This window comes from Diplotaxodon limnothrissa, linkage group LG15 (genome assembly GCF_057381915.1).
Source record: "Diplotaxodon limnothrissa isolate DT_005_m linkage group LG15, D_limnothrissa_male_GT1.1, whole genome shotgun sequence".
NCBI lineage: Eukaryota > Metazoa > Chordata > Actinopteri > Cichliformes > Cichlidae > Diplotaxodon > Diplotaxodon limnothrissa.
The window spans coordinates 39,814,729-39,835,649 of record NC_140610.1 but is presented as its reverse complement, the minus strand read 5'-3'; the positions used below and the strand labels follow the sequence as shown (position 1 = coordinate 39,835,649).

General features: G+C 39.0%; 1 protein-coding gene across 1 annotated transcript; it reads right to left on the bottom strand.

The window, feature by feature from the left end:
- Positions 1 to 17,020: 17,020 nt before the first annotated feature.
- On the bottom strand, positions 17,021 to 18,425 carry LOC146617989 (uncharacterized). Its single transcript, XM_085373583.1, has 2 exons — positions 18,350 to 18,425; positions 17,021 to 17,628 (listed from the first exon to the last, which is right to left on the bottom strand). Exons 1-2 carry the CDS (start codon positions 18,423 to 18,425, stop codon positions 17,021 to 17,023), a joined length of 684 nt encoding a protein of 227 aa, XP_085229709.1.
- Between the last annotated feature and the right edge of the window lie 2,496 nt (positions 18,426 to 20,921).

The following is a 20,921-nucleotide window of genomic DNA, read 5'->3' as shown; positions in this document are numbered from 1 at the left end:
TATTCAGTAATGAGATTGGTCGCCAATTGTCTAAGAGCAAAGGATCCTTTCCTGGTTTTGGAATGAGGGTGATCAAACCTTGACATAAAGTGGGAGGGAGTGCACCTCTATCCATACTTTCCTTAAAAACTTCTAAAAGAAACGGGGCTAAACTGTCAGCGAACTGTCAGTTCCAGGTGATTTGTTAATCTTTAGATGTTTTATAGCATCTGCAACCTCAATCAAAGAAATTGATCTGTCGCAAAGCTGACTATCCTCCTCATTCAGCTGAGTAATTTTGTCTAAAGAATTTTAAAAAGTCAGACAAGCTTCAGGGCAATAACTAGAAGAATAAAGTTTGCAATAAAAGTTTGAACAATATTTTGCTATGTGCTATTTGCTATGCTCATCTAACCTGTGCTGCAGGTCAACCAGTTCTATCTTATCAGATTCACTGAGGGTGTCTATTGGTTTGGAAGTAAGGCATGTGATCTTTTGTATCACTTGCGTCTCATCAGATCTTCTTTTTTTTGCTAAATCACTGCTATATTTTCTAAAGAATTTTCCAATTTCATATTTCAAAAGTTCCCAGTTACTACAAAATGTATTATTTGTGAGAGCTTTACTCCAATAAAGTTTAATGAATCTCTGAACTTCACAAATCACTTCTTTATGCTCAAGAATGGTACTATTTAACTTCCAGTAAGAGGTTTTAGTGATTAGGGAGGATGACAACGGGATCGATAAGCTAACCATTTTGTGGTCTGAGAGTGGTGTAGGATAAATATCCGTTTTAACTTTTTCTAAATCTTTTGAGATAAGCCAAAAATCGATACGTGAGTGTCTGGTTTGAGTCTTATTACACCATGTATAAGCTATCTGAGACGAATGAGAATCCCTCCAAGAATCGACTAAGTTGAATCTTTGTGCAAACAGTCTTATGAATGAGTTAGAGTCTGAACTTCTAGAAGGCCATCTGTCCAAATAGCTGTTAAACACTGTATTAAAGTCTCCACCAAAAATAATAAAAGAATTGGGATATTTCGATAACCAGCGCAGTAGGCGCTCCTCCAACCTATCAAAATATAGTTTATTCTCCCTCTGACAGTTAAAACCATACACATTGACTAAAATATAGATAGAGTGTGCAGCCTCAACTATTAGAAAAATGTAATGACCATCTTTATCTATGTCAGAATTCAAGATTTTACCATTAAATCTTCCTTTAAGTATGCAGACATCAGCAGCATGCTCTGTACCATCATCTCCCCATTGCGATCTCCAAAATGTTTTTTCTTGTTCTGTTGAGTGAGACTCTTGTATAAAACAGAAATCTGAATTGAACTGCTTGCAAAACAAAAAAATAGCCTTACGTTTAACATTGTTTCTTAAACCTCTTGCATTTAAAGAAATAACAGACAGAGACATAATGATAGTAACAAAAATTAAAAGTGACAAATAAGAAAAAGCTTAGACCAAGTAAATGAAGAACAGTTGAACCTGGTCACTTAAGAGAGTCCTATATAAGATGAGAACTGCAACCCCTGAGTTATGGAACGCCAGGACTGCCATAATGAATTAATTAAATACACCATTAAATAATTAATTAAATGTGGCAATAATTAATTAAAATTGGAATTAATTAATTAAATAAATAGTTATGACACATGTAATTAATTAATTATTGACACATTTAATTAATTATTTATGTATTTCACATTTTAATTAATTATTGACATATTTAATTAATTATTTATGTATTTCACATTTTAATTAATTATTGCCACATTTAATTAATTAATTATTGCCACATTTAATTAATTAATTATTGCCACATTTAATTAATTATTTAATGGTGTATTTAATTAATTCATTATGGCAGTGCTGGCGTTCCATACTGAGTAAGGAAATTGTGAACTTGAATAATACTCGGCAGCTCGTGTGTTGACGAAGACCAGAGGGCGGGCTCACATTACACCGGTTTTAGAATCGCTGCACTGGCTCCCCGTGTGTTTCAGGATCGATTTTAAAGTTCTTTTATTGGTTTTTAAATGTCTTAATGGTCTTGGGCCTTCTTATCTCTCAGATCTGCTTTTACCATACGAACCCTCGCGGACCCTGAGGTCCTCTGGCACTGGCCTTTTGATTGTCCCTAAAGTCAGGACACATACTCACGGAGAGGCAGCTTTTCAGTGGTATGGTCCTCGTCTGTGGAACAGCCTGCCGGAGGAGCTCAGGGCCGCAGAGAACGTACATGTTTTTAAGAACAGGCTCAAGACCCACCTTTTTAATTTAGCTTTCACCTAACGTTTATTTATTTTATGCTTATTTATTCTATCCTGTTATTTTATTATTAATTCAGGTTTTACCTAATATTTATTGATTTTATTCTTATCCATTTTTTAATCTTCTTACTCTATTTATATTTATATTGTAACCCGTTCTTATTTATTTTATCATTTTACCCTGTATATAGCCTATTGTGGCATATCTCCAGTGTTTCCTCGGAGGGGGCTCTCTGCACCGGGGCTGTTATTGACCGTGACTGCTGGGTCTCTGGGGTCCTCTCAGCCTGGTTGGGGGGCTCCTTTGCCTCCCTCCGGCTGTGTGCCCAGCCCGGAGGCTGCGGTCTGTGACCGGCTCCCGGTGCAGACGGCTCTCTGTTATAATGTTTCCTCACTTGGCTCATGCGAGCCCAGCCCAATTTTTACTCTTTAAGTGTGCGCGTGTGTGTATGTGTATGTGGGTGGGGGTGGGGGGATATATGTGTATTGAGAGTGTGGGGAGTGAGTTGGAGGGTGGGGTGGGCTGCTTTTAACTATGTAAAGCACTTTGTGCTGCATTTTTTCTGTATGAAAAGTGCTTTATAAATAAAGATTGATTGATTGAATAATAGGAATACAATAGCCTAAAACAATAAAACCAATGTGGTAAAAATAAATAAATAAAATAAATAAACGCTTCACATATGAGCATTGAAAGGGAGCTTAATAGAAATTTTCTTGCTCCATTTAAATAACTAATTATTCAAAAAAGAATAAAAGTAAAAAATAAAAAGAAGCTTATCCAGCTTGCTCATAACATTTTCAGTAAAAAATATTGCAGCCAAACTGAAGACCAATAAACTTATAACAAATAAACTGCATCAGTTTAACTCTGATCGTTTTATGAGTCCAACAACAAAAACAAACAAACAAAAAAAGAACGGCAGTGAAACCAAGTTAATCTTAAGATACTTCAGTTTTCACCTCAAAATACCTTGGATCAAATTATAGGGCTGGAAAAATCTCTTTTCCCTCCACGAACGCACGACCTCCTACGAAGAACGCCAGCTTGTTTTCGTTGCGCGCAGCTTCCACAGACGGCCAGAGTCTGTTTCTTCGGGCGCGGTCGTCAGGGGACAGATCCTCAGCCAGCTTTAGGTTGTTACCTTTCAGTAGGGTTGCCAACTCCCTGAAAAAAAAATAAGGGACACCTAGTGGCCAGGGCCGGGCGACCCAATTGTCTTCACCCTTCCCTGTGTGGTGAATTTTTTTAGCTCTTTTTTTTGAGTGTGAATTTTTTTTTTTTTAACCATTTGACTTGAAGTTGATTTAAGTAGATGCATATTCTTTGTGATATGAACACATGGGAAACAAATGATCATTTATCCATTTATTTTTAACGCAAAATGACAACATTAACACAATAAAATAGGTCTCTTTCCTAAACGAAAGACTGGTACGCTTCACTTTTTGTGCAAAATGACAAAATTAACACAAGGAACTCTGTCCTGCTTAACCTAAAATTATATAAATTAATAGAAAACAATAGAAAGAAAAACATTCTTGTAACAGTGCACATTTAGTGCAATTAGAAAAGTGCAAAAAAAGTCTGTGGAACACCTGTAAACACAACATTTCTGCCTCAAAGGTATGGAACGCCAGGACTGCCATAATGAATTAATTAAATACACCATTAAATAATTAATTAAATGAGGCAATAATTAATTAAAATTGGAATTAATTAATTAAATAAATAGTTATGACACATGTAATTAATTAATTATTGACACATTTAATTAATTATTTATGTATTTCACATTTTAATTAATTATTGACACATTTAATTAATTAATTATTGACACATTTAATTAATTATTTATGTATTTCACATTTTAATTAATTATTGACACATTTAATTAATTATTGACACATTTAATTAATTATTGACACATTTAATTAATTATTTAATGATATATTTATTTATTTAATTTTGGCAGTCCTGACGCCTGGCTCTCATCATGAAATAATTTTATCTGTCAGCCTCACCCATCAAACTCAGGGGGCGGGGTTAACGCTGATCGAGTCAAAACCATTGCTTTGGCCTGGTGGCCATTGTTTCTAGCACACAACAACCTGCATGTGGAAGCTAACAGAACTGAACTTTGAAAAACCCTGTTTGTGTGTCACCAAATACCGTTTTAATATTTTTTTAGCCGAGAATGTAGTGGTTTAATCTTCATGTGTCTGGTCGGTTTGTCAAGATACAGCCTCTTTGCAAAAGTGCTTCGATGATTTCGGAGATGTCTGCCCAGCCCAGTCTCACGGCAAAGCGTGGGATAGACCCGCTCGCCTCGCAAGGAATCCCACCGACAAAGCGCAGGCCCCGGTACACAGCTGTAGTAACCCCCGCTGACTTCTTTCACTGAGGTTATATTTATCGGTGTTTTATTTCCTGATGTTCTTATGTGTCCTACGTGTTTCAGTCGCCAATTCTGAATTATAACTAACATTAAAAACATGTTTAAGGAGGCGAGAGAGCAAATAAATCTGTTTAACATCTGATCTTTGGGTTTTTGTTCAGTAATCAGCGTGACCTGTGTATAAACGCATAAAAGAGATAACGTTGGTGTTTCCGTCATGTAGTAACTGCTGGCTTTAACTGTACAAAGGTTGTTCGACACTATGAAACACATACAGACTTCATGATGTTCGGCTAATATTTTTATTGTGAATATTAATCATGCTGACCTCGCTCTGTACACCACGCAGCGAGGTCAGCATATCCACGATATCCTCAGCTCCATGAGTTAACACAAAGTTTCCCAGCTGACTATCTAACTTCCAACTATTCCAGAGACGTGAAAATATACAGCATAAAGAAAAGTGTAAGAGACTCGGCAGCAGATTAGAATAACAGTTATACATTTAATAAATCACCAAATGAATCCAAGAAACGAGCAAACCTGTTCCGACAATTTGAGTTTGTATTCCCTCAGCTGCAGACTCGCTGCTGTTTAAATGTTTGAAAAGGAAGATTAGATATAAAAAACGTCAAACATAGACTCAGTCTGCCTTCACATTTGATATGAGGCCAGCACGTATAGTGGCTGTGTCCTGTTTTAAGATCATACATGTAAAATTGTTGTCTGACCTCCGTCGATCCAGCCGCTCAGAGTCCGTGGTTACCATGGTTACTGCATAAGCAGCTATAATGTAAACAGCTGGCACTGAGGAAACCTCCCGGCAGCATATGGGTGTTTATGTTTTTCACTGCAAAAGAACTGTGAATGGTTAACTGAAGTTAACTTGGATAAATTATAGTTAAGGAGTATCACAGATAACGCCTACGTGAGCTGTGCGACTGTTCACCACTACACTGAAATCAGCAGGCTATTACTGAAATACACGTGCTATATCATAAGCTATGATATAAATAGGGAGGTCCTATTAACATGTTTAGTTTTAAAGGACACCTTCCTGCCTTTAGTCTCATTCATGAGCAGTATTAGTTTTCTTCTAACATCCAGAAGTCTGCACCATGTGTTTCATGTTGTTTCATGTGTTTGTAACAAGCCTTTGATAGGTAAACATAACATGACCGAAAAAGCAAAAAAAAAAAAAAAAAAAAAGAAAGAAAGAAAAAAAGAGAGAGAGAGAGTGTTGACATAATGTTACGGCTGTGGCCATGAGGACCCTGTGTGGGCTGTTTTCTTTCTGTGTTTCTGTACTGTGCTTAAGACTCTTTCCAGGTCCCTCCCCTAATGAAGAGTAGTGAGCGGCTGATTGGACCATGGAGCGGGTGACTACCTTCAAAAAGCCGCTCTGACAGATCTACAGGGAGAGGGAGAGAGAGTGGAGCGAGCGAGCGAGTAGCTTGACAGCCGACGCGGCCCTGACCCTGACTTTCCCAGCCTGTATTTTTATTGTGTATTTGTGTGAGCGTGAATTGTGAAAGCTGCTCCTAGTGCATTAGCTGAGAGCGTAGGCACTCTTGGGCTGAAGCGGAAGGGGTGAGCCGCCTTTTCTTTTGGAACCGTTTTCTCCTGTTTTCCGGGTAGGGAGCGAGGGATAGCTCTGTCATTTGTTTGTTCTGTTTCTTTCCTAGGGTTTAGTTAGTTTTTCTCTGGTGGGACTTAGTTGGTTTTGTTTATTATTTTGGCCTGGGCTCACCCTGGAGCTATGCTTCTTTTCCTTAAATAAAATCACCTTTTTACTCACAACTGGTTTGGATGTTTGGCTTGGGAACCAGGGCGGGGATTTGTCTCTCTCTCTCCTCCAACCTTATGTGCGTCCCTACACGCCTAGACTAGGGGGCGTAACAATAAGAAGAGAAAATACTCTCAATTATGGAGACAGGCAAATGGTTCATTTATGTTTGATGTGTGTTTATTCCTCCCTAAATATCGTCGGTGAAGTTCGCCATGCACGTCAGATTTTTCTGCGCATTTTTATACCTCTGCCAACAGAGAGAGAGAAAAAAATCACATTCTAACAGACAGCTGGTGCTTAGAATACAGTTGAATAACTATTAAAAAACAGATGATATTTAGATGATAGTTCAGTCTAACACATGTGCCAGTGAACCATTAAACGTCTGTGAAACTATGCAGTTATGAAACGTAACTTTAACCTCAGCCAAACCGATTTGCTCAGTTGTAAATAAAACAGCGAAGTAAACGTGACCCGACAGACAGAACCTGAGTGAATGAAGTCCAGCATTTAACCACTGAGAGTTAAAACTCAGCTGAGGTTTCAAAGCTGTGTGCCGGTGATTGGACATCAGCCGCTGATGAAGCTGTTCGCCTAGAAAGTGCTCTGTAAGGAAACAAGCTCCAGCAGCTCTGCGCTCGGGGAAAACACTATATTTACTTATCTTGTGCAGAAAAATGCGCTGACATTGCGTTATATCGAGCACCGGCTGCCCAGTTAAACTGTGACTATCACCAGGTAACGTAGGCGTGTTTCTTGAATTAGCAGCAGGTGTTAAACAGCTGACAGATGAGGAGGAGGATGCATGCAGGTAAACTGAGGGTCTGTTGAGCTGATCGCTGGTTTCGTGAGAAAAATGTCAGCTCGTTCTTTATGTTACAGAAGCACAGAGACACAAGACCAGGCGGAAAGAGACGATCGTTCGGTGAAAATGAGAATCTGCGAATGCAACATGTGGAACACGGAGAGTGGAATATGTAAACAAACCGGTTAACGTAACCCCCTCGGTGCACTCTGCATGCTAATTGTTAGCAGAGCTAGTGAAATCTCTGAAAACATCTGAGCACTTTTGCAAACATGTTCTATGTTGACAACCTGACCAGACATACGGCGCGACATTCGCGGCTAAAACACTGTTAAAAGTGTAGCTGGTGACAGAAAAACTACACCACCACCATTGCTGCCTGTGATTTGATCTGCATTCTGGGATACCTGGCTGCCCCAAGTCTACACAAGCAATCGATTATCTAGGATCGACCTGTTTTGACTTACTTTGCACGGCAACCAATCAAATGTTAGAGAAGCTGCATGGCAGCGTTAACCCCGCCCCCTGAGTTTGACGGGTGAGGCTGACAGATAAAATTATTTCATGATGAGAGCCAGGCGCCAGGACTGCCAAAATGAAATAAATAAATATATCATTAAATAATTAATTAAATGTGTCAATAATTAATTAATTAAATGTGTCATAACTATTTATTTAATTAATTAATTCCAATTTTAATTAATTATTGACACATTTAATTAATTATTTAATGGTGTATTTAATTAATTCATTATGGCAGTCCTGGCGTTCCATACAAAGGCCTTGACTGTAGCTGAAAGTTGAAGTTAAAAAAAAAACAACAAACTCATGAACTCAAGCTCAATGCTACATTATGTGGAAACAGACTACTTTTTCCATTTGTATTTTTTTGAGCTCTTGCTGCAGTTAGGAGTTGTTTGTCTTTCAGTACTGCAGAGTAAAACTCTGAGCAAGACATATCATAATTTAGACTGACAATGAGCTCACTTCTAATTAATTCAGTAGAACATTTGTTCCGCACATCAGTCCACTTATTCTTCATAAGAGAGAAAATCCTCTCCTCAAACCCAGTGGAAGATGGGATGCTGAGTACAAAGGATACAACAGCCTGCATATTGGGGAGGTCAGCTGCCTGAAGAATTTCCATCCACTTCTCTGCTGTTCCCTTGGACTGCCACTTTTCCTTCTCCTGATGTTCTTTGGTGAGGTGCTTCAGAAGACTGGTTGCAGTGACACACTCTTCATAACGCTCATCCATAGAGATGTTTAACCTGCCAATAGAGATGAGAAGTTGACCTAAATCCTAAGTGGTACATAGAACATTTACAGTGGTAAATAAATGGAAAAAATGTATTGTATATGTTTATAACGTTGTATAGCATTTAAACAATACAATAAGTATAGTTTATTTATTATGTATTTATCCATCCTTATATTAAGTATATGAACTCCTTCAATTTGTAAAATAGTGTATAAAAGATTGCATGCGTGTGTATATACACTCCAAACAAAGTTAATGATTATGGTTTTATTTATATATGTTATCTATCAATTGTATTTGTTTATTTTTAACCATCAATACTATTAAAACATGGTTTATCATTTCACTGCTAAATGTTTTATTCTTACCTGCCAGCCAGGTGAAGCCGTTCAATGATCTTCTCCATGTCATCAAAGGAAATCTTCCCAGATGCTAGAGAGAGGGGCTGCAGGTGGAAAAGCCAGTTTTCTTCTGAAAAGTCAAACCACTTCCAGACATAACTGATGGCAGTGTCTAGGAAGGCTGTAAACTCCTGCCTGGCACCATCAGCATCAGATGGCGAGAGATGCTGGAGCTTTTGTCTTGTTAGGTACCCGTAGAACCCATCATCTCTTCTCTGAATAAGTCTTGTCAGGAAACACTCCATGATGGAATAGAGGTCAACAGACGTGGTTACATTCTTCTCCAGTTTTTTCACCACTTCTTTAAACAGACACATGACATTATTACAGAAGAGGAGGTAGACTTCCACAATGTCTGCCTCTCCCTCAACTCCAGCAGCATCTTCTGTCAACTTCAGCAATTCCTTCAGGCGCCTTGGACATTCCTCACCAATGCTGATGAGATATGACTTCAGCGGGTCCCAGTTCTGCAGCAGGCGGGTGATTGCAGGGTTGAGTGACAGCCATCTCGTCACAACATGGCGCAGGATATCATGGAATTCAACGTCACAAAATTCACAGAACTCTTTCAGGGACTCTCTCCTTTTGGCAGAGGTGGAAAAGAAGCTGTATATCTTCAGGACAATATTTTCCACATCTACTGAGAGCTTGTCCAGGGCTTTTTTCACAGTGTTATGAACAATATGTGCATGACAGTTGCCACGAAGGATCTCACTGTTGGTCTCTTTCAATTTTGTGAAGACTGAGTTGTGGATGCCATAATTTACATTTGCATTGTCAGCACTGAATGCAGAAACCTGATCTAAGGATAGCCCCACGTTTTCAAGAGAGCTTTGTATTATTTTTACTATTCCCTCTGCAGACTCATCTGGATTTTCAACAAAATCCAACATCTTGTTGACAACTCCAGCCTCTGGTGTAAAAAACTGCAAGGCCAAGGGAAACATCTTCCGATTTCCCTTGTTTGAAGCATCAGTGTGAAGAGAGAATGGGAGTGGAGTTGCACCACTTTTCAATTTTTTGATCACCTCTTCTATTGCCTTTGGAGACAGGACATCTGTGACAACTGCTTCAGCTTTCGTCCTCCCACAGGACATCTTTTTGGCAATACTGGAGTCATTCAGCATTCGTACAGTCAGTTTGAGTGCACAGTCACCCGAGTTATAACTTAAACCGTGCTTTACAGTGTGGTAGACATGGGTCACCTCTGCAGCAGTCACCTATAAAATAGAAATATATATATATATATATTACAGTATATCTGTATAGTTTGTGTAGTTTATCAACTGACTTTAAAGTATAAATTACGCATGCAACTTGTAAGAAATGGGTATGGTCATATATATGTATGTTTTCAATATAATGTGTATTCTTTATATATATTCAATTCAGTAATACTTTATTAATCCCAGAGGGAAATTAGGTGTTGTTGCAGCTCAGACTAATCAAGTCTTCAAAGAGTTGTTGAAGACCACAATCACTGTGGGAAGGAAGGATCTCTGCCTTGCCTTGAAACGGAAGTCTCTTCTGTGTCAATTTATTCGGGCTTTGTGGCTTCAGTTGAGGTATTATTTCAGCTTTTCTAATGCTAATCAGCTGCTCCAGTTTGTAAACCCACTTGTTCCCATGATTACGCATCATAACTCATCATCATTATTCATCTATGTATTACTTTTATGTATTAGTCATCTATTCGTTGTAATCATCTATCCTTGTTTATTACACAAAACAAATTATATTATCAAACTTCTGGCCACACAGTGCTGATATTCATTGCACATGCCCATATTAACCTTAACCAGAGGGTTTAAAAAAACAACAATGTTTACATACCATATCTGCTTCTGCCGTGGCCTGGTGGACAACAAATTGGTCAAGGGTTCCTCTTTCTTTCACGCCCCTCATATTCATCATGTGCCCACAAGTAGAAGCATGCTGCTTAACGTCAGTCAGTCCACCATGGCAAATGGAAAAAGTGCGCCGGCACAATGTGCAGTGCGCTTTATACGTGTTATCGCGCACTTTTCCCAGCCAGTTGTTTTCATTTTCCCATTCCTCCCTGTATTTTTGCAACCTTTTTTTTTCTTTCTAGGAGGGGAACAAGCACTGTTGTTCAAAGGTGTACTGTCGTCCCAGAGTCGCGCCGCAGTGTCAGTGTTTGTCTCTCTGTTGGCCATGCTGATCATCTGTTGTCTTCCGGTATCTTCTCCCCACGCGACCTTTCCTCGACCAATTAGATAAGCGGTAATCTGAATTGTTATACTCGTGCTAAGTGTGCTGTCAGCTCATTGGTATCAGAGCAGGAGAGGGGCTGGGAATTATGTTTTCAAACAAAGCGTTAAATCCATTAACATTTATAGACTTTTTGTGATTCTCACTGTATTACGGGACAAAGTGCGTCCCTTATTAGCTCAATACGGGACGATTCCGTATTTTAAGGGACGGTTGGCAACCCTACCTTTCAGGTAGGTGGACTTCTTAGCAGCGCGCCAGACAGCATCGCGGTAGATCCTGGATGTAAACTGAATGATGATTCCCCTGGGTTGGTTGTTGTTGGACCTCTTGGGACCGATGCGGTGGACGGTGTCAACGACGTCGGGGAATTTATCTTGCATCTCCGGTATGACTGATCTACAGACTTTGATTACCTCCTGCCGCACGTCCTGCTTGTCCCTCTCGGTCAGACCGTAGAGCTTCAGATTCCAACGCCGTGAATAGCTCTCCAGGTGAGAGATGCGCTTTTCCTGTGCTTCAGCGATTGCTTTATATTTTTCGAGCTGTGCCTCAACACTGACAACTCTGCTCTTCATATCATTTAACTCAGCACAGACAGCATCAAATGACTCCTTAACAGCTGTGATATGTTCAGTGTTCTCTTGGACAGCTTTTTTCATCTCGGAGATGGCTATGGAGTTGTCACTCACCATTTTTTCAAGTGTCTGACCTCGAGTTAATCAACATGGTAAGTGATGAGAGCTGGGAGAGAACCGTAGATGTCTCCGTATCCGCAACTTTTCTTAGCTTACCCGCGGGAGAGGCACGTGGAGTGATAGGGAGAGGGGGAAACTCTTCTTCCATCCGTGAATACTGAAGCGGTTCGGAAACTGCCTCCAAATAGTCGTGCATGGAGTCGATGAGAGTATTTTTAGTGTCGGCGGGCATCTCAGTAGCGAGAGAAGACTGAGCAGCTTGGCTAACATTAGCAAGCTTGCTAACGGAGCCGCTGTTAGCATGCAACTTCTTAGATTCGGTCTTTCTCTTCTCGGGTTTGCTCATTTTGGTTCACAAATAGATACCAAAATGAGAAGTAAAAGATGACTATTGCGTAGGCGTAAATAAAGTCTCTGTTCACTGTGTGTAATATATATTTTTAAAAAGGCCAGGTTCGCAGAGCTCAGCGATATGTGACTGCTCAGAGCGCCATCTTGGGCTTCCCCCCCCCCCTCTCGAAGAGTCACGATTACGTTGACTATCAAAAGTCGACGCGTTGTTTGAAGCTTTGTAAGATCCCAAAAGACGCAGGAATAAGTAGTAGGATTTAAGAGTGTAATAACGGACTGAAACAGAAGATGGCAGCACTGCATGTACAAGGATGCCAGCTGCCGTTAAACCCCGAAGAAGAAGAAGCAGCTCTGTCCCAGAATTCATAGCGCAGCCCAGCTCAGTTTCCAACAATGGCGGCAGCTAGTTAGTTTTAATATTACTCTTATTATTCTTTATGGGTCACAAAATAAACGTTTCACATATTTTCAGGCGAGACTGTAGCTGTGTCAACCTCAAATATCTGCTCAGTTTATCAAGACCACATATTTTCAAAAGCGCTCCGACGTTTTCGGAGACGTCTGTTACCCACTAGCTCGATAGCGAGCCGGGGGCTAGGCTAACTAGAGCCGTGAGAACACCGGACTCCCGGCAAATCGTTTTCAAACCCACCGCAGTCTTTCGCTACTCAGGTTAAACATATATAGGTCACTTAGATAACTTAAAAATGTTATCGTTTGGCTTTTTTTTAGTATTTTATTTGTTCCTGAGTAAATCGGTTTGGCTGAGATTAAAGTTATAGTTTCTGTAAGCAAAGCAAAACTGTTTATGTGAAAAACTGTAAAATATAATTTCCGTGTTCTGTAAAATATAATTTCAGTGTTCTTTTTACATTTCATAAGAGTAAAATCCTTGTAGGAGTAAATGTATCCAAGCTTCTGACAGATGTCACAGATGTTTAACTTATTGTTGTTTACTTGTAGTGTACAATAAATAATCAAAAACACAGGATTATTGTGCAATGCTTCATTACTCATTAATCTTACAAATGTTGAAAGGTAAAAGTGTTCAATAAAATCCTAAATATTGCAAAATGCTGTAAGAACTCTTCTTTTGCTGCTTTAGGTCACATCCCATTATATTGACTACTGTACACACACTAGTTAATATTTAAGATACAAAAAATACTGGTTTCTGTGCATGCATCTGCAGTGAAGGTGTGTGTTGTTTTGCCATGCAGCTTTTACTTGCTTAGGCGCAGTCAAGCACTCTTCTTCATTTTGCCTACCATGAAGTCAAGCCAAAAAAACAAGAAAAGAAAAACGATTTTTCTGGTATCTGAACTATAACAGTTCCCTGAACTACCTCTGATAGTGTCCTCATCATCATAACATTCCCTTTATTTATGATTAGTTATCTTCATCTTCAGAGGTGTGGGTGACAGTTTTAGTGTTTGCTTTAAATAACAAAAAACAACAAAAACTCAAAACAAAAACTTGAAATATATATATTCTATATACATATATAGAGATGCTCACTCCTGATTGGACACTGAGCTGCACCACCTTCTCCTTCACTCCTCCACCTTGCTGTCCTCTGTGCTCTCTCTCCTCCATCTCCAGGGAACAAATCAGAGTCTGAGCACCAAACCTGTGGACTGTTAATCTGCAGATAAGAAGGAAAACACGCAGAATTCTCATGTTTGCCATTTTTCATACCGTATTATTATAGTATATTAGTTTACCAGTCCAACAGATTTATTTTCCCAATTTGGATCATTACAGCTTTTGCCACACTGGTCCACTTGATTGTCAAAGTGTATTAGCTCTTTATTATTTCTTTCTTTTCTTTACTTTGAAATTATTACAATCAGAACGGACAGGACTGGGGATGGGAAAGAGAAAGATGAAGAAAAGAGAAGTTGGGAAGATGCTCAACAGAAGGAGATGGAAAGCAAAAAGATAGGAGAAGAGAGACACAGAGAGAGGAGACACTAAAAATCTGTTTGATCACCTGCTGGAAAAATAAAAACAAGCAAAAAGAGAAAAACACAGTAGCGAAACCACAGCAAAAACCAACATAAGCACAAGTTATAGTAAATGATAAATATCTCCATCTCCCGGAAGGGGCCTGATCGAGCCACAGGGGCCATAAACTGACAGTTTATTTATAACTAGAAATAATAAAGCAGTTGACATGTTTCAGGCTGTGACTTTTAGTATCTGTTGGTACTTCATCACTTTGAATAAGTGTAAGTCAACACCAGGCCGCACTTTCAGTCTTTCCATTAAACAAATGACCAACAATCCATTGTTTTCACCATTAAACAATAAAATATGCTTCTTGACTCCTTGATGCAGGTGCCCACCTACGACCTGGTTTATTAATACTAAGCTAAAGAGGAAAGCAACTCACTGTAGTTCTCACAGCTCAGGACAAGCAGACACCTGATGTTGAGTGACTGAATGGAACTAAAACAAGAATTCATAATTATGTTTGTCTGCCATGAACACGTGATGATAAAACTCTGCATATGCAGTCAGGAGACTGATGACCTGTGAAATGAGCTGTTAGAAATGTGCAGATATGTGTAAACATTGATCAGCATTTAACATCCAGGATGGAGCAAAACTTCTGACCTGCATGTATGAGAACCTTTAATCACATCATCTTTGTAGTGAAATAGCTGATGACTCATTAAACGTTTCCATGTAATTTATCCACAGTGAAAAATATTCACTTTGCTGGATCTGAAAATCACGTGTTCATTTCATTAGACACTAGCAATACCATTAAACTGGACCTTATCATTATCATAGAGCACTAAATGTGAAACTGTGTCATATAACAATCTATATATGTAATATGTGTTTGCCTGAATCTTCCAGCACAAACAGAAAGACGAGCTGTTGTCTGAGTATCAACACAAGTACACACCAGAAATCGTTCAGTAAAGACAAATTTAATAAATGAAAGCTGGTGAGAGGGCCTTTGATGTTTCTCTTTGGATCATCCTGTTGTTTGTCTCCCAGTGTCGTTACTGCTCCTCTCCTTTCAAAGACAAACACCAAATAACACCAAATGAGAGTGAATCCCTTCAGAAACACTCCTGGTTATTGTGAGCAAACGTCATAACATGATGAATGTATTTACCATTTTACTGAGGGAAAATCTTCTGTGTGGAGTTTCTTCTCATCTTGGCTCTTTTTCCTGACTTTTAGAAACAAGAGGCAGAAAAGAAAGAATAAAAGTTAAAACCTCAACAAGTTTTTTAATGTTTGGGATGTTTTAGAAACAACCTTAAACACTATTTACTACTTACCACTTTGTTCATTCTTGCTGACGTTCACTCTCCTCATCTTCTCTCTAAAGGACAAATGACAGAAAAGAGGGAATCATTTTAGTAACTTTATCAACCAGGTGAGCAGAATTTTAGATATTTATCAATATTCTGATTAAAAGCAGAGTGAATACTTATCTTTTTACGAGAAAGGGTTCTTAGGTCTTAATGTCACCTTGGCTCCTCTGTTTTCTCTGAAAAACAAAAGACAAATGGGAAGAAAAAAATTAGTAAATGATTTCAGCAACTAGAGGAAGTGTTCACTGAGGAGGAGCTGTCATAATAATATAAAATCAATATATACTTATCTTTTTTTTAATGACAGTTTACAGAGCACGCTGGCTTCGCTCCTCCCTCCGCTCCTCTCTGAAAGTTAACTGGATAAAGGATAATAACAATTAATAACATCATCAAAACAGACAAACCTGAAAGAATTGCTGATCAGAGCTGTGACAGAGTCACAGATTAGTTGGATGTATACTTATCTTTCACAATGAGAGCGTTTGCATAGACGTCTCTTCAGGTCTTTTTATTGTTTTCTCTCTGGAGAGGAAAGTGATGAGACTGATGAGGAAATACCAAATACAAAGACTGACAAAGGGAACTGAAAAAGTCTAACCAAAACCTATACTGGGGGAAAACTGTAGGAAACAGAACTACTGAGGCAAGGAAACACGAGGGGACGGAGACTAACACTCTGACAAGGGACAAAGGGAGACTGACACAATATTTACACACAGGAGGCTGATTATGGGAACTAAGGACACATAGAAACACAGCTGAACCGAATAAGAAATGAACAACAAGTCGAAACAAACTCTAATGACAGTTCAACCAGATTCTAAACACAACAAATAACTTTCAGGATGTTTCAACAATGTGTAAAATGAGTTCTTATCTTTTTTTGTGAGAGGGCCTTCAATGTTTCTCTTTGGATCATCCTTCCATCCATTTCTTCTGCTTAACCATTGGAGCCATCCCAGCTGTTATGGGGCCAGAGGCGGGGGTATAACCTGGACAGGTCAGTCTAACACAGAGAAACAGACAACCATTCACACTCACATTCAACCTAACTGCATCTCTCTGGACTGTGGGATGAAGCTGGAGTACCTGGAGGGAACCACAAAGGCGCCAGGACTGTCTTGCTCTCAGATGACGCCCGTTCACGCTGCTCTGAAGACCCTCAGTTGTCTTTGGATCAAATAACACCAAATGAGAGTGAATCACTTCAGAAACACTCCTGGTTATTGTGAGCAAACGTCATAACAAGATGAATATATTCACCATTTTACTGAGGGAAAATCTTCTGTGTGGTGTTTCTTTGCAGCGTGACTCTTTTGCCTGACTTTTAGAAACAAGAGGCAGAAAAGAAAGAATAAAAGTTAAAACCTCGACGATTTTCAAATATTTTAGGACATTCTTTTAGAAACAACCTTAAGCACTATTTACTACTTACCACTTTGTTCAGGCTTGCTGACGTTCGACATGCTTCACTGTATATTATAATCTCAAGCGCTTCCTTGCTTGAGTCGGGCTCCGGATGCTGCTCTCTTCCTCCGCCTTCCTCTTAGCACGCTTTGCCGACATATTTAGAAAACGGCAGAGCACCGAAGTGAGAACTCTGCCGTCCGCGCTGTAGTCTGTTACTCTCCAGCGGTTCTTCATCTCAGTGTCCTCTGTTTGGTAAACAGTGGAGATGACTCTGGTGACGGGGAGGCCGTCGACAGTCAGGGTGCGGACACAGTTCCTCCGATCTGCCTTCAGCACAGCAAGATCTGCTTTCTCTGGAAGAACTGGAGTCAGGAAGCGTGGATGAGAGCTGGAGCCCGCAGGCGGCAGCATCATGCCAGCTGGTGAGTCCGTAGGAGGAGAAGGAGTGGTGTTCTCTCTCTGGCTCTGCCTCACATTGACAAATGGTGTCGTCACCAGGTCCCGGTGGAACCATCCTTTAAAAGGTATGCAAGGAAAGTCCTTGGACCCAGTCACCAGGTTATGGTAAAGAGTGAGGACCAGGTGAGGCATGGAGTTCAGATGCCTCCTGCTCAGTTCACGGTTCCTCAAGTTAGTGACGACCATCTGAGGTGCAGTGACTGGACTCACCAGATCAGCTACGAGAAAGCAAAGCGTGCGTCTACGTTAATCATGTGATCACACAAATTAAAGCCTGAATTTAAATTGTCCAGACATGGCTTTACATCATCATAAGCTCTTCCACACACAAACAGTAAGAAGCGCCCAGCAGAACTCATTGTTTATGAAAGCCTTCACATTTTTCACCTGGTAAAAGTTTCCATGTGGTGTAAGGCTGCGTGGATTTTCACTGAGGTTTTAATACGCATTCACATTAAGGAGTAATATCTTCATATTAGTTGAGCATCGATATTTTGAGGATAAAGCAGCTACATTTAGGTGAGAAACCTCCCACCTCCTTATTGCAGGCACACACTGTTTCAATCTCAAACTCATCCTGCGACTCTGTGAACTTTTAAAACTCCAGCTTCTCCAGCTTTACACATTCACAATCTATGAAACTTTCACGTATAACTCAGCGCCAGCGGCCCAAACATGTCAACTCAAACCCTCTACATGCAAAAACGGCCGCGCGCTGACGTCAGCGTCCTCCAACGCCTTAAGTCGTTAGCAATTAAAAAAAAACATGGCGCCATCTTTATAGCGTACTGGCACATGTTAAAATTGATGTTACTCAGGTATGAAACATCTCATCCTAAATGTTAACACTCATGAAGTCCTACTTCCAAACAATAAAAGACAAAAATCTAAGTTGTATTTGTTTGCTAGCACTCTGACATATTAGCCTGCTGTACTCACCATAGCGTTGATCTAACACCTCCTCAATGAAAAGGGAGAGCAGGTGCGTCTCGCGACTGAAGTCTGAAGAAGTCATTTTGCAAATCCTTCTTGAAGATTTTCAAACGTTAGCTGTAGCTTGAAAAATCCGAGTTTTCACAGCACTAGTGGGAAAAAGCTCCTGTTTGCGCTCAAACGTGAAACCCGAATTCCACTTTTTCCTCCTGCTTTTATACCTGCACTCAAACACGTCATCATCACCATGACACCCAGTGCCACCGAAAATCAATTTTATTTATTTAAAATAAAGTTCGTCTAATTATCATAGATTTTAATATATATATATATTTCTCATTTTATTTTACTGTTTTATTCATCCTTTTTAAAAAATATATTGCCAAACTTTGTCGTTTTAATTCTTTAAAAAATCATTAATTCACCAGTTTACAAAAATGAAGATCGATATCTGAAATTTAAATGAATAAATAAATAATTACAATTGATAATGGGTTTTTAGCATTAAAGAATAGTTTTTCAATGCGCTTTAAATGTTATCAGAGCCGATGTTGTGCCAAAAAGTGATCGCAGTCCAAAAAGTGATTTACGGTATTGAAACGTTTGTTTGTGTCATGACATTTGTAAACAGTTGATGTTTAAGGTGCAGTTCATGTGGAAGCCAGAGGAGGGTGGTGTTGTGCGCATAATACAAAGTGATGGCGAAACCTAAAAGACGGTGTCATGTCTGCTCCCTGAAGCAATCTCATAACAGTTTCAATCTATTTCAAGCCAGTTATCACATTTCTGTTATGAAGTGCAATCATTTTTTGGCAGTAAACTTAAATCCTTTTATTATGAATATCACATTCTCAGATTTTCAAGAGAGACCAGACCAATAGGACAGCAGAAATCACAAAAATATATAAATAACAGTTTTATAAAGATTAAAACAGTAAAAAAAAAAAAAGACTGGAATGATTATGATGTATAACACAGAATATGTACAATAACAGAGTTATAAACACACCTAGAACACACGTGATACTTTTATTTCATCTATAACCTCTGTGCAAATTTTGTTGACTGCAAAGTGTTTATGAATATGTTTTTAAAAGCTGGTTATCTGACTGTCAGTTAATAGCAATTAAAAAGAAAGCTGATTTTTATTTAAAAAACCCTGAAAACATCACACATGTACAAACAACACACAATTATTGTAGATTCTTCAAAGCCTCCTTATATTCATCACTTGGGTAGGTGGTGTTATACATGCCCTCACAGCACCGGCACATCAGTCCTCCTGTTTTCACCTTGTCACCTTCATTAAGCTGCTCTCTTACTACAGAAGGCCCACCGCATGCATGGGGGGGAGAGGGGGGGAGAGAGGGGGGGGGATACCGTGGGCCAGGGCTGTGGCATCTAATGTCTGGTTGTCAGTGTCCTTTGGAAAAGCAAGTGATTGTCCTCAAATCAGATGTCCCAGCAGATTGATCTAGTTTGCCATGCTGGCAAAAGACCAATACACCAAGACAAACAGCCATTTATGCTTTTTACACAGACAGCCCATTTTTTTTCTATTTAACTAGAAGAATTGTTGTACCACACATTAAAGTTTCAAATCAGTGAAAAAGCAATCGTGCCAAAGAAATGTCATGTGTTTGTTTAAGATGACTGCAATTATGGTATTAACAGAAAACACACATCTCTGTCTCTTTTCTTTTCTGTTTAGTGTTTCACTTACCTTCTAAACTCAACAAGTACTTGCACAATCCTGAGGTTTTTAGAAAAGAACATCTCAGATTAAATAAGGAGGGGATACAGACGTTAAAACTAACCTTTATTACTATGATACAAAACAATATTAATGAAGTTGTTAAAAGTGGTACTTCTTACACACACACACACACACACACACACACACACACAGCTCATTACAAGTGTTTAAAAGTTTGAGTTGTCTGAAAAACTAAAGAAAGAAAAAGACAAAAATGTTACAATACAAAAGTTGGAACTTTATTAACACACAGAAATACAAACTGATGGGTTGATAAATATCAAGAAGACAGTGCATTTCACATAAAGACTGTGCATCATTTTAAGATGAAAAAATGCAATATGGGGTCAGCCAGAGGATTAATAATCAAAACTAAGGGATTCTGATATTAATACTGCACCGCCTCCAATCTCACTATAAGTTACATCTGTTGAACTGACTTCTTGCTAGCATTTCCAAGGAAGTCAAGATGAAAAAAATAAAACCTAAAAACAGAGGGTCCAATACATTTAACAGGAATTTGTCAAAAAGAACAACAAAAGTACTGACTGTTAATTTTTTATTTTTGACCCTGTAACTCAGTTATTAGTTTGAAAATAAACGTTTGTATGTCTTCAAAAAATACTGTAAAGCTGTTGACTCTTAGGGAGTCAGGAGCTACATGACAGATGTTATTTTGAATGACTTGGATATTTGCTGTTTACCAACCGTAAGTCTGCACAACAGAAATATTGTTCTGAAACACATTAAAATACACAAGTGAAAGATGATATCTGTAATTAGAGCTGCCACGATTAGTCGAAGACTCACGATTTGTTATAT